This window comes from Anser anser (genome assembly GCF_964211835.1).
Source record: "Anser anser genome assembly, chromosome: 12".
NCBI classification, from domain to species: Eukaryota; Metazoa; Chordata; class Aves; order Anseriformes; family Anatidae; genus Anser; species Anser anser.
Genome location: NC_139733.1, coordinates 6,574,689 through 6,588,255, shown reverse-complemented (window position 1 = coordinate 6,588,255; position 13,567 = coordinate 6,574,689). Strand labels below are relative to the sequence as shown.

The window sequence follows — 13,567 nt, the reverse complement described above, 5'->3', positions numbered from 1 at the left end:
TCCCATTAAAATAGTATCTTTTTTTTTTTTTAATGGATGAAAAGAACATATCTTTTTGATGTCTTTTATCAAGAACATTTCATTACATTTAGTCTTAATTTCTCAGCATTGAACTGACCGATTTCTTAGGTGAGATAGATTGGGGTGATAATCTCTCTAGGTTTATTTATTCAGTGCTGAAATACACGGGGAAGAATGGTTAGGAAGGTGTCTTTTCCTTGTTTTATTTCTCTGCAAAGTGCAAAGGACACAGTGCTCCCCATTTTTTCTTTTAGATTGTTGTTTTGCTTTAAAACATTTAAAATGTATGACTAGCCTGGCTGTCCACAACTACAGGAACAAATTTCATATGAAAAGCAACTTTAAAAAGTTAGAACTCTTACTGTTTTCTGAATTTTAGGAAGGTATTTTAAAAGACCTGTTTAACTCTGTTAATAACCAAACAGTGAGGGAGAGGGCCCATGCATGAAAGGAGTGTGAAGATCACTGGACTTCTCCGCATCCACATCTTAATCTACAAACTCTTTCTCATTTCTGTACCAGTTTGGGCAATTAGTAGATGATATGCCATATAGAAAAGGTTTTCTATGAAATGGGTACGAAAGCATAAAAACATTCTTTCAATAATCATCAAAATTAATTGTAGGTAAGGTGTGAAGAGAGAGAGCCAAAGCCTCCCACGGCCCAAGAGCCCTAGTTCAGCACTCACTTTGCAGTACTGAAATGTATACCTGCTTCCTGCCATTTAGAGTGTATGTGCCTGATGCTGAGGTGAGTCCAAGTCAGTAAAGGAGGAGCTTTGAACAGATGTGGGAGGCAATCTGGGACCATTAGTGAAGGAATGAGATGCTGGAACTGGTTGCCCCACTTCTGACTTAAGGAACAGATGAGATAAAGTTACAGTATAAAAATACCAAACTAAGCAAGCAATAATGCAGAAAGATTGCCAAACAGGTTTGGCCAGAGTATACGACAGGACTTGAAAAATATGAATTATGTCTTTGATTCTCAAGAAGTCACTACAACTCTATGAGAAAGATGAGAATCATTATTTAAGACATGGATTCAGAACCTGTTAGATTTTTCAGGGTCATTTCTTCTCATAGATAGCTTGCATGAAAACTTTCTTCAGAGCTGTAGTAGTAAGGGAATAAACCAGGCTAAGGAGTAGGCTTTGCAGAACTAGAGGCTTGGCTTGTGTTTCAGTGTTTTAGGATACAAATTCATTTTCAGACATCTAGGTTAGATCATTACTTTCCCAAGTACACAGCTGTCTCTTGTAGCAAAGTGTCTTAAACTGTCATAATAAATCATCCCTGTCTCCTCATCTGACAAGCCTGAAGTGCTGTTTGAAAGCAGGATAAACAATGATATTTCACTGAGCTCTGGGGAATAATCACACCTTTCTCAAAGAGTAATTTCCCTTTTTTTTAAAGTGACTTACTGTTTTGAAATTTCCAGTCTAGGTAAAGAAATATTTCTTCACTTTGGCCTCATAATTACCATTGTAGGATTGTAATTGTCATGTGTAGGATGCATGTCTGGGAGACAGTGTCTCCACCCATTCTGTCTTTGCTTACTTCCTAAACACTTCGTAGGAACATACAAAGTTCTTAGAGTTTTTATGCTGTTTTTTATTACTATGACATCTAAAAAAGAGTTTTTAAAGCAAACCAGAATTGTATTTTTGTATAGATGTATATTGCCGTTGTACTATAATTGGAGTAGAATTAGCTAAGATCAAATGATAGGATTTTTTTCCAGGGAACAAATTACTAATAATTTTATGTAGTTTATAAATTTATTTATATCCTCTGGAGTATATTATTACAACTACTGCAGAAAAATTGTTATTAATCCCATTTTTACATTTTATTTGACTGTGTTTTTTAAAAGATTCTGTTGAAAAGCAGTGAGTGAGTAGCAACAGGTTTGCAATTCAGTCAGTTAAAATACAAGCAAAAGTATTATAAAGGTATCTTCCAGCATATGCTTATGCCTGACTGATTTCTTTCAGGCATACTATCATTTGGCAGCTTATTCAGAGCTTAATGTCCATTCCTGCAGCTTGGGGTTCTACTAATTGTACGGCTCCATATATGAAAGAAACCCAGGCTCTGGAGATCAACTGCAGTATTTCTTATTTATATTTTCAGAGACTGCATCATGCTCTGCTGCTTGAACAGTGGCACAAGCTTTGTTGCTGGTTTTGCTATCTTTTCAGTTCTTGGATTTATGGCTTATGAACAAGGTGTGCCCATTGCAGAAGTGGCAGAATCAGGTAAGTTCCTAAAGCGGTTTTCTGAGTGAACAAAAAATGTCCAGAGGCTGCTGTCAGAATAGTTAGTCTGTGCAATATTTCATGGGTGAGTTAACTGTTTTGCAGAAATTTTGACAAAATTCCTCTTAAATATCTGGTACCTAACTCATTAGAATAATTCTGTGTGAAGAGTTCTTAACTATTTTTAGTGATACATTTATGTGTGAGTAACGTTAATATTGTTGTGCAGAGCACCAAACTCATTAGGTTAATGAACTATTGTAACACAAACAGTCCAGCTGAGCATCCAGCAGTTTATTTAACAGATATATTACTCATTTATGCCCCTTGAGCGTTGTATCCTCATGAAAGCATTTAGTTTCCTTTAAAAGAGACAGACCTGAATCCATGAAAATGTATGTTACTTCTGAGAAACAAATAAGGCAAAGCTTTTAAAGTAATGAGAAACAAGATCTTTACGAGAAATCTTTGGAAGTCCTCTCAAGTCTTGCTTAACACATACCATCCAGCTATACATTTTAACATTAAGACTGCTAATGCCATCTCCTAATGTCAGTAGGTTTTTCTCCCAGCTCTACATGAAATTAACCATCCAACTTTACTTGCCATCACTTGTAGTTAGGCACCTAATGAAAATTAATTGCTCTTTATTATCTTTGTGGACTTAATATCTTTAAGCATCACTTAAAACCCAAGTGAACAAAAAGAAAAGTAGGGCTGCCCAGAAAGAAAAGCAACATAATGGTTAACTGTTGAGAAGGAGAAATGGTTCTCAGGAATTTAGTCAAGGTTAGCAGGAAAACTACAAAGCAACTAACGCTTTCATGATACTGTCATGGAAAATATTTCTCTTTCCCTAAAGCACTTGCTTTATACTATTACTGAAACTGTATAGAAAAAGGTTAAAAGACTACATCAACCCTGGAAATTATGGGAACTCGTAAACACCGACTTAATGAAAAAGCAGTAATATATTGACAGGTCTTCAATGAAGTTATTGAAGCAGGAGCACCTTTATCAGACTTCTGAATCTACCTTTATATCCCTGTTTTAAAAGCTGGCTAACTTCAAGAAAACCTTCTGTAGCATAAGAGTTTACAGCATCTGAAAAGTGGGCAAAGGCAAATAAGAATGGGAAAAGTATGAGTTAGGAGAGATGGCAGTTTAGTATATTTGAGAAGTTACAAATGATGCTGCAAAAATGTTCAATTTTAAAGATTTATGTAAATATACAGCTTATGAATGAATGTTATGTACCCACAGCAGCACTCAGAAATGGAGAGAAGATTCTGAACAATCCAGTAGGCAATCGGCTTGTATCATGTATGGCTTCCAAGATGCAGCTTCCATTGACTGCATTCTTGCACAAAATGTTGGACGCAGTGCTGCTTTAGGTAGAAAAAAAACAGATTTCAGAACATGTTAGTGAGTTAGACAACACACTGTTATTTAGTCACGCATAAGAGTCTTGTATGCCCACACAAAGAAACAGAACATAAGGCACAGTGGTGTCTTAGCAGAAGTCTTGACCTTCATTTGGACGTCATTCAGACATTTCATCATTTGGACAGGATGTAGGCAGAGCTGATGCGCCAAGCAAGTCCTTATTTCTGAGTAGCCTTTTCACCAGATATTTAGATAAATATTTGTCCCTAGTTGAACGTGGCCAGCAGCTAAGCACCCACACTGACAGTCACTCATTTGCCCACCCAAGTGCAATGTGGGGGAAAACAGGAAGAGAAAAAGTGAGAAAATTTTTTTGTAGGTCAAGATAAAGACAGCGTAATAACTGAAGGAAAGAAGAGTAAAAAACAACTGATGCAAAAACAATTATCCCCTCCCATGAGCAGACTGATGCCCAGCCAGTCTGAGCAATGGCCACCTTGGAAGACAGCTCCCACTTTCTTCTTCTTCTACCTCAGGTTTTCTTGGTGACCATGACATTACATGGTATGGAATGTCTCTTTAGGCAATTTGAGTTGGCTGTTCAGCTGTGTCTCCTCCCAGCCTCTTGCCCACCACAAGCGTACTTGCTAGGGGCAGGCAGAGTGGGAAAACAAGAAAGCCTTGATGCTGTGCATGCACTGCTCAGCAGTAGCCAAAACATTGGTGTTACCAAAGTTGTTCTAGCCACAGTCTGAAACACAGAACTATATAGACTGCTGGGAAGACACCGTCCCAGCCAGACCCAGTACACAAGTATAAATTGTTTACTTTGTTTTCTTCCTTTTCAGGACCAGGACTTGCATTCATTGCTTACCCTAAAGCTGTTACCATGATGCCTCTTTCTCCCCTGTGGGCAACTCTGTTCTTCATGATGCTCATATTCCTTGGATTAGATAGTCAGGTATGAAACGAACACCATTCAAATATTTGGTCAGATTCCCAAGCATGTGTGTATCATCATCCTTAAATAGCATTTCACCTGATGAAAGAATGAACCCTAACTTATTTGTTGCTTAAAACCATTGATTCAAGTTCCTTATTTAAATCTATTCATATGATAGTAGAGATTCCTTTATCTTATTGAGATCATTGATTCAGCCTGACTACAGTTTTCATTGTTAACATGGAAATCACTTTGAACTTTAATATGGGTGACTGAAGTTCACAATTCAGTAGAATGTCAGTGTGTAATCCTTTCCAGTTTTTAAAGCACTTTGCAATGAATTTTGAAACCAAGTATCAGACAGTGCTAACATAATTTCGTACAGTGTGTTCGTACTTCAAGATGCCACAGCAAGAAATGTGGCAGTAAAATGACAGCATAGAAATCCTTCCTATGTGACCATAAAATTTGTGAATATTATTTGACGAAAAATATGAAGTAGTTGACATTTTTAGTAGGCAGCTCAGCTGTCTGCACAATTTGTTTCACAAAAAGTATGACTATATCCTGTAAAATAAATATCTCCAGTGTTTATTTTGCATGACATTTCCAATCATTAAAATACAGGTTTTAATAATTTTTCTTTTTTTCCAATGTAACAAATTTTATCAAAAGTCTGAAAATGAGCAATTTCTGAATCCTACTCTTGAATGTTTCAATTACAGTCTTTGTATTGTCTACTTGGGGGCATTAATTTTGGTAGCTATTTTAGAAACTTTGCACTGGAGCCCTGAGCCAGGTGCTCAGGTCTCCAGCTTTCTGGTGATTTTTAAAGTTAGCAAGACTGTTCATCCCCTCCTTCATTAGATATATTTGGCTCAGGCACCTAATAACTTTGTGAAACTTCTCTCTTCTGTAAAATGGAAAGAGCTTCTCCAACCAACCAACCACCACCAACAAAAACCCTGCCACAGCTCATTTAGCATTGCTTGAAAGTGCATAGAACTGCACATCGTTCCTCTGAGAAATATAAGTGCAGGATGCTTTGAATGAAATTCTGCTGCAGTCATGCAAAAGTCATACATCATATAAGTCCCATTCAAGCAATATTTGAAAGATACGAGTTTTATGTAATCCATCTGCTACAGGGCAAAACAATTCTGAGATAATATAAGTGGCTTCAACTATTTGAATTTTGTGGTGGACTGGAAATCCGTAGCTGTGGGCTTTTTGATTCTGAAATTATGTTCCTCTCAGTTTGAGCTTACAGTGTCCTCAGGGATCATTCAGTCTTTCTCTCTGATGAGAACATAAAAGGATATTTGAAGTGTTTTGTAGCAAATCCAAATCCCAAGAGCAGATGAGAATATTTTATTTGTACTTTCTTATCATTTGTTCTAGTTCGTGTGTGTTGAAAGCCTCGTGACAGCTGTTGTAGATATGTACCCAAAGATTTTCCGAAGGGGTTACAGAAGAGAACTGTTGATTCTTGGACTTTCCATTGTGTCGTACTTCATTGGTCTGATAATGTTAACTGAGGTAAGATGTGCTTTGTCGAATTCCTGCAGACAAAAGCAAATGGGTGTCTGCTTATAAGCATGACAGATAAAACACGTGAATATTTCCCATAGACAAATTGCGCTGTCAGCAATATGACTACAAAATACTTGAGAAACTGTTCTCAACTGCTTTGTAATATTTGAAATGTATCCTCGATTTTTCTGCTGAGCTTAGGAAGTATCTTATTCGAAGTTACATAGCAAAGGAAATTCCATCTGCTTTACACCAGCCAAACAGATATCCTGGTCATGGTTTCAGCTGACTTATTCTGGGCAGACGAGTCTGAAAACATCTTAGATGAACAAATCAATGAACATGATGAAGTGAAAAAAGAAAGCTAAAATATCTTTGATTTTAATATCTCCAGGTAAATCAGTACAGTCCATTTCTGAGCATAAATTGCTTTGGTATGATGGCAACAGGAAATTATTTTTTTTTTCAAACAAACAAGGATGTTTGCTTTGGGGAATTGTAAGCCAAAATGTCTGAAGGTGTTAGTCCATCCCATTAATACATGATACGTGTTTGCAATTACTCTGTTTGGAGCCCAGGTAGGGGACGGACTGTGGGATCCTTTACTACTTGGTAGGAGTTCAGTCCTGCTGCTCAGTGCTTGCTTTACAGAGTGACTTGTATAAACAGTCTTCCTCTCATTCACTTCATCCTCTCAAAACAAGCATCAGACAGGCAGAGTCCACACTCTCCTCTGCTTGCTGTGCCATTAGAACCTCCCTGCACCAGGGAGAGAGGCAAAGAAAAGAGCTGCATGCCTGATGAGCTGTGGAATTAAATGCCAGAGGAATGTGTGTCTGAGGAAGCCTTGCTGTCTTAACTGTGAAGGGCCACAATGTGTCTCTGTTGTACAGCAATCTCAGCAGGGTTTCCCAGTGAAGCAGCTTTCCAGGGTTTCATCAACTCATCTGGGGTCACTTACATTTGCTCTATAGACAGTCCTTAGACCTTGCTTTGGTACCAAAAAAAGAACAAATTTCATCTGAAAAAGACATTAGACAATTGTAGACATGTTAGTCTGTTGTCCTTGGTACAAACTATGTTTCTTAGATGTTTCCAGAGAGGTATTTGCAGATGAGAGATGGGAATACACTCATGAGTGAACAGGGTAATAGTCCCATTGAAATATTCTGTATGATTCTGGTTCAGACTGGAACAACATGCAAAACAAGAGCAGGGAGGATAATCCTAGGAGTGCAGAGCTGATTGTACCAGTGACTAGAGAAATGCTGAAAATGAAGGGTGCACATATGCTTTCTGTAAGCACGTCATAAAGGTAGCAGCAAGTATAAACATGAATTATTTCTGCAAATAGAATGGCTCCTTCTCTCTCATCCCCAACCCAGGGTGTATGAGCTGGCCATGAATAATTACAGGCTGAAAATCAGGAAAGGATTTCTATCCGTCAGAACAGTGAGGTTCTGGGAGTTTTTCCAAGAACAACAGTTATAACTGGCTTTGTACTGGAATTCAGATTGCCAGTCAGTTTGTGAAAGGTATTACGTGACAGTTCCCGGTGAGAACAAAGGACTTGACAAAAGTTGATTAAGAATTTCTTCCAGATGTGTGTCCCTGTAATCTGGGCATTGGAGCAGAACGGAGACCAATTTGCTTGTAATCATTCTTACTCTCACTAAGATAAATCGTCTTTGCTATGTAAAATAAGAAAATTTTGGAATAATTCCTCCCACAGTCCACGTGTTAAGCAGAGCAGTGAGAGATACGTTGTTAAGATGTACAGGTTCAGGAATATGAGCGTGAAGAGAAAGCAAGGTATCCAAAATGGCAGGACTATTCTTCCAGGAATTTTGCAGAACTGTTTTTCTTACAGTGTATTGGCTTGGTTAATCTCTAAGCTTCCAGTCTGCTCAGATATTTGCTGAACCTCACAGTGAGCTTTTTGCAGCAAAGATTACAACTTGCTAGATTTTGGAAAGTAGCCAGCTGGCAGAGGCAGCACTACAAACTAAAAGCAATGCAGCTAATAATCAAAAAAGCATCTCCATTAGGAGCAAGGAAAAAAAAAATCACATTTAATAAAAAAAATTTTGACTTCATTATTTTCATTCTGGCCTAGGAAGGTGTGCTGGGTCTGACTGGGATGGAGTCACCTTTCCCTGCAGCAGCCCATACAGTGCTGTGCTCTGCACGTGTAGCTAGAACAGCACAGGTATCACTCCAGTGTTGTGTCTGCTGCTGAGCAGTGCTGGCACCACATCAGGACTCCCTCCAGCCCCCCAGAGCCAGCAGGCTGGGGGTGGGCAAGTGTTGGGGAGGGGATGTCACCAGGGCAGCTGACCTAAACTGACCAAAGGGCTATTCCATGCCATATGGAACGAAATAAAAGCAATAAAAGGTGGGAAAGGGGAAAGAGAGGGGGGGCTCTCGTTGTGGAAGCGTCTGTCCTCCCAAACAACCGCTACGCATGTTGAGGCCCTGCTTCCCAGGACGTGGCCGAACATGACTTGTTGATGGGAAGTAGAGAGTAACTGCTTTTCTCTCTCTGTGCTTCCACATGGCCTTTGCTTTTTTTTTTTTCCCCCTCTTCCTTTTCCCTTTAATTAAATCATCCTTATCTCAAACCTTGAGCCCTTTGTGTTGTATTTTCTCCCCTTTCCCTTTTGAGGAGTGGGAGTGAGAGAGAGGTTGTGGTGGAGCTTGGCTGCCCACCCAAGTAAAACCACCACAGAAGACTGATATTCCACAATGCTTTTACTACAACTTTTTGTTTGAACGGTGACCAAATTCAAGGGGTACCTTAAAGGACAAAAAAATACTTTTTTTCTCTGTAGTGCTAGAGAGACATAAATTATTATTGAGAGAAGTGACTTATGTACATCATCAGTGAGGCAATCTAGATATCTATGATCTCATTCTGAAATGACACACTAGTGGAGAACATGCCATTCTGAGCTACTTCAACAAGGCATCAAAGCATTATGTGTGAGGGAGATTTCCAAGAGTAAATATGTATCCCTTGTCCTCTCTTTTGTTTCTAAATAAACAATCCTGGATTTTTTTTTCAGGCTTTGGATTATTCATAAAAGATGTTTTTCCTTAAAGAAAAACTTTTTTCATTCAGACATATGGTCATTTCCTATCTATGCAGCAGAGGTTTTGCCAGATGCTTGCTTGGACATCAATGCAACTTTATATACAATTACTTTAGAACATTCGTATGTGCAAGAAGATTTAGATAGGATTTCAAATTTAGAGAGTCCACATTAATGTACCTTCACTTAGCTAATGCTGAGAAAAAACAAACAAAAAAAAAAACAGGGAAATCCTAGATATTGTTTTTTGATTTAGTTTTCTCTATTTTTTTAGAGTTCTCTTCCGTTTTCAGAAAATTGTCTGAGATGTAATGGATTGTGTACTACTCAAATAGCATTACATTTCAACTGAAGAAATGATCTCAAATCTCTGTTTCCTTCATATAGCTTTCTGCAAATAGGGAAGTCTTAGGTTTCCTTTCTATTGAAATGATCTGTGAAACTCCTCATTATTATTTCAATATCAAAAGCATATGTGATAAGAGATTAATCTTGAAAAAAAAAAGGAGGAAGAAAAGAATTCTGTCTTTGATAGATGTGACAACTGAAATAATTGAGTCATAGTCAAACAATAAGGAAGTGGAGGATGTCTTGGATAAGCATATATACCTTTTTTCTTATTGGTTTGTACTGTGGCACCACTGAAGGCAGAAAACTACAGGACCATTGATAGCATATTATGCGTTGTGTATGGATTCCATGCTTACTTTGGATGCTGATTGGTTTTGGTTGATCTCCTTTTTGGAACTGCACGTGTTGCTACTTAAAGTCGTTTGGTGAACAATATTTAGCTTGTGAGGAAAACATTAAAAAAAAAGCTTGCCTGGAGTCAGGATGGTTATTATTTCATGTTTTGTCAAATAATATTGACTCACTTAAGTAATGCAGATGAAAGTCTGTGAGTTATATTCAAACTTTATATGTGAGCTTACTCATTTTATAGTCCCTATGCCAATGGAGATTGATTCTAGCAGATACAGATTTTGCCTTCTTTCCCTACATTTGCACTTACTAATGCATTTTGCACCTACTAATGCATTTACACAGTAGTAGCACAGGTATTAAAACAAATAAACAAAAGCCCTGCATCTTTATGTGCACTCTTCTGGAGATCAAAATCACCTGCTGTTATCTACAGTTTAATATGATAACAAATGAAGTTGAAAAAAAAATGTAAGGAGGTGAGAGAGTGTTTTGGAACAAGTGAAATGTATGTCTCTGTGCTCCAGTAATTACTACCTTAAAGCAAATATTTAACTGGCCTAGGGAATCATCTTAAGTGCTATGGAAGGAAAGATCCTTCACATTCATCCACTGAAAAATGAATATTCTGTGTTCAAGAAGGAGCCAACTGTAGTAAGAAGATTGCCAGAGAAACAACAGATTGACTGTATAATTAAAGACACATTTGCTGTGAAATATTTGTACCATTGCCAACATGACATTTCAATTTTATTTTTTTGTCCTTTTTCTGTTTCTGTCTTTCAGGGTGGGATGTATGTCTTTCAGTTATTTGACTCTTATGCAGCTAGTGGCATGTGCCTTCTTTTTGTTGCCATATTTGAATGTGTCTGCATAGGCTGGGTTTATGGTGAGTTGCTAAAAATTGCTGCTGTTTTGAGTTTTTATGAAAGCTTTCTGTTTGCACAAAAGCAACGTGAAGGCCTTGTACTCTTGTGGAGTAGGGCCCCCCACACTCCTGCGTTCTGCTAAAAGCCAGGAATATGTTTTTCTTCCACTCTAATAAGAAGAGTGCAATGGACATTTTTCTTGCTCCTTGCCAGGACTGACCTTCACATTCCTCCACCACAGAAATCCTCAGCTGCCTTAGAAATTAGGGGTGGCAATAAGTCTTTCTTCTCTCACAAAGTGTCTCTGCAGGATATGTTCCCTTCTACTTCTGACATACACAGATAAATCCAGGGGATTTGGAGTTCATTTCTCATTAACACAAAAGGGGCATAGTAACGTTCCTAGATCTGCTGCTTCTGTCAGCAAAGTCAGGGGAAAGCCTCCAAAGTTCTGGGTATGTTCAAGGTGCATCATCAAACCTTTATTTGCATACAAAGGACTGACAATTTTACTATGTAAAGTAATGTATGAACTTCAGATCACACATGACCCTGGCTATTTAAGGATTCACATGTGAGCTTGTAGCATATATAATCTTCAACTGGGCCTGCTCAAACTGTTACTGACCAGAAGCCGTTTCTGACTGGCACCTTGCCCACTCCTACTCAGACTCATATAGGCAGCAACCTCTGCCAGAAGTATGGAGCAAAAGACAGAGAGATGTATGTGTGAGAGAAAGAGATGGCTGCTTTGATCTCTGAAGCTCTGCCAGAACCCACATTTTTGTCTGTTCTGTTTTAAATGCTGACCTATATAATCTCTTGCATGTACATTCTATATCTTCTTTCGATTTGCTTTTTGGGGCAGGCAGCAATCGCTTTTATGACAACATTGAGGATATGATTGGGTACAAACCACTAACATTGATCAAATGGTGCTGGATGGTCTTAACTCCAGGTATTTGTGCAGTAAGTACAGAATATCTCAATAACTTGTTTTAGATATGATGAAGGTTTTCTGTGCATAATTTTAGAAATTTGTTGCTGCTAATTGTTCACAACAGTAGAGTAAAATGCCTATTGATTTACAACATATGTTTTAATTCAAAAATACTCTGTAGGCTCTGTATAAAAACATTAAATGTATGTGTTCTGTGAATTGTGATAAATATTTGCATATATAATAATAGGGAAAAAAAAACACAAAACCAAAACAAACAAAAAAAAACTCAGAGGCCTAAGTGAACACTTGCCAACACAAGAGAGGTTTTTCTTTACTGCTTTGGTAATATACCTTGTGTCTACCAGGCATGACTCAAGATCCTCCAAACTTACGCATTTTCCCTGCCACTCCAGTCTCCCATTTCCTTCCCTCTGTGGATGACTAGACATTTTTCAAAGACATGATATTTTTCCTTCAAGCTTAGGTAGTAGAAGAGGCAAAGGAATATCTCATATGCATGAAGAAGGTGAAGGAAGAAGCTAGGAGTACTGGTGCCCATTGCGGCACTCTGCTGTGGCTGCATAGCAGAGACAAAATTGCAAAAGGAGCATAACCAAATTGCCCATAAATTTGATCCACAAATGCTTGAGTATTAGCTACTAAAACCTTTCAGTTGTCCCAGTGATAGCAAGGTGCATTGTGACAGCTGGAGACCCAGGTTCACTTGAGCTCCATCACTTAACTCTGTTTGCAAAGCTGGGGAAATTCCTGGCTAATTTTCTCCAACTCTGATAATAAGTTAATATCATTTGCTCCTGTGCATTCTTGTCAAGACTTTGGAGAAAAGTACATGGTAACTTTTCCGTATTACATAAACTTAAATGGTCCAGACTTCTTAATTATGTACCTGTTGAATTTAAACAGATATATTAGAGCTTTTGAGAGGATGAAAGATTTGGTGTGCAGAACTGCAAATACAGACAGTGGATTAAAGCAACTTTGACGATTTTGGCTTTCCTTTTTCATCATGACAGGTTGGAGAGAACGCAGCTAATCACAGCTGGTTCCTGGTAGCAAAACTTAATCTTTCCTGACCATGTACTGTTTGCCATCAAAGTGCAGGTTTTATTGTCGTTGAGAGGTAAATAGGATTTAAACATGAAAGGTTGTTCATTTCAGCAGAAGGAGCTGAGACACGTTAGCTCAGCTGTACATAAAAGAATACATTACTGTGTATTTTTTCTCTGACTGTAAAGCTTACGTCTGCTTCCCAGCTTTAGGTAGACTGGCCTTGCCAAAACAGTCATTTTCTTGTTAAATTGGCAGTGTTGTTTAAAGTACTACTAATATGTTTCTCTGCTTATTTCAGGGAATCTTCATTTTCTTCCTGGTGAAATACAAGCCTTTGAAATATAACAATGTATATACATACCCTGACTGGGGCTATGGCATAGGGTGGATGATGGCTCTCTCTTCCATGATCTGCATCCCTTTGTGGGTCTGCATTAAGCTGTGGAAGGCAGAAGGCACTTTCATAGAGGTGAGAGAGATTTTCAGATTAGCAATACTGAAAAAAGAAGTTGAAAGGGAAGTCTCATTTGCATGAGACTAAGCACAGTTTAATCACAAAATCAATGCCTTTATCTAAGGTAGGATCCACATAATTGTTCCAGTGGTAGCTTGGTGTCATCACTTGTGGACAGAGGCATCTGTATTCTCTCTATTTTCTTCTGAATTTTCTAATTTTTTTTCTACCTTCATTGGCTTGAGCCTGTGGTAGCTAACCAGTACTCTAAGGTGCTTTGTTCCTTTTCCTGC

The 13,567-nt window shown here is 38.2% G+C and overlaps 1 protein-coding gene across 6 annotated transcripts in view; it reads left to right on the top strand.

Moving 5' to 3' along the window:
• The window catches only part of SLC6A11 (solute carrier family 6 member 11), a 156,208-nt gene that overhangs the window by 78,212 nt on the left and 64,429 nt on the right, over window positions 1-13,567 (top strand). For all 6 annotated transcript variants that reach the window (XR_014571752.1, XM_083796547.1, XM_083796551.1 and 3 more), the window contains 6 exons: window positions 2,157-2,281; window positions 4,516-4,628; window positions 6,012-6,149; window positions 10,724-10,826; window positions 11,675-11,775; window positions 13,119-13,289. Coding sequence is in view for 5 of the 6 variants with exons in the window: in XM_083796547.1 (XP_083652673.1) it covers window positions 2,157-2,281; window positions 4,516-4,628; window positions 6,012-6,149; window positions 10,724-10,826; window positions 11,675-11,775; window positions 13,119-13,289 (751 nt within the window). In the remaining variant the exon portion in view is untranslated. The remainder of the gene's footprint in view (window positions 1-2,156; window positions 2,282-4,515; window positions 4,629-6,011; window positions 6,150-10,723; window positions 10,827-11,674; window positions 11,776-13,118; window positions 13,290-13,567) is intronic.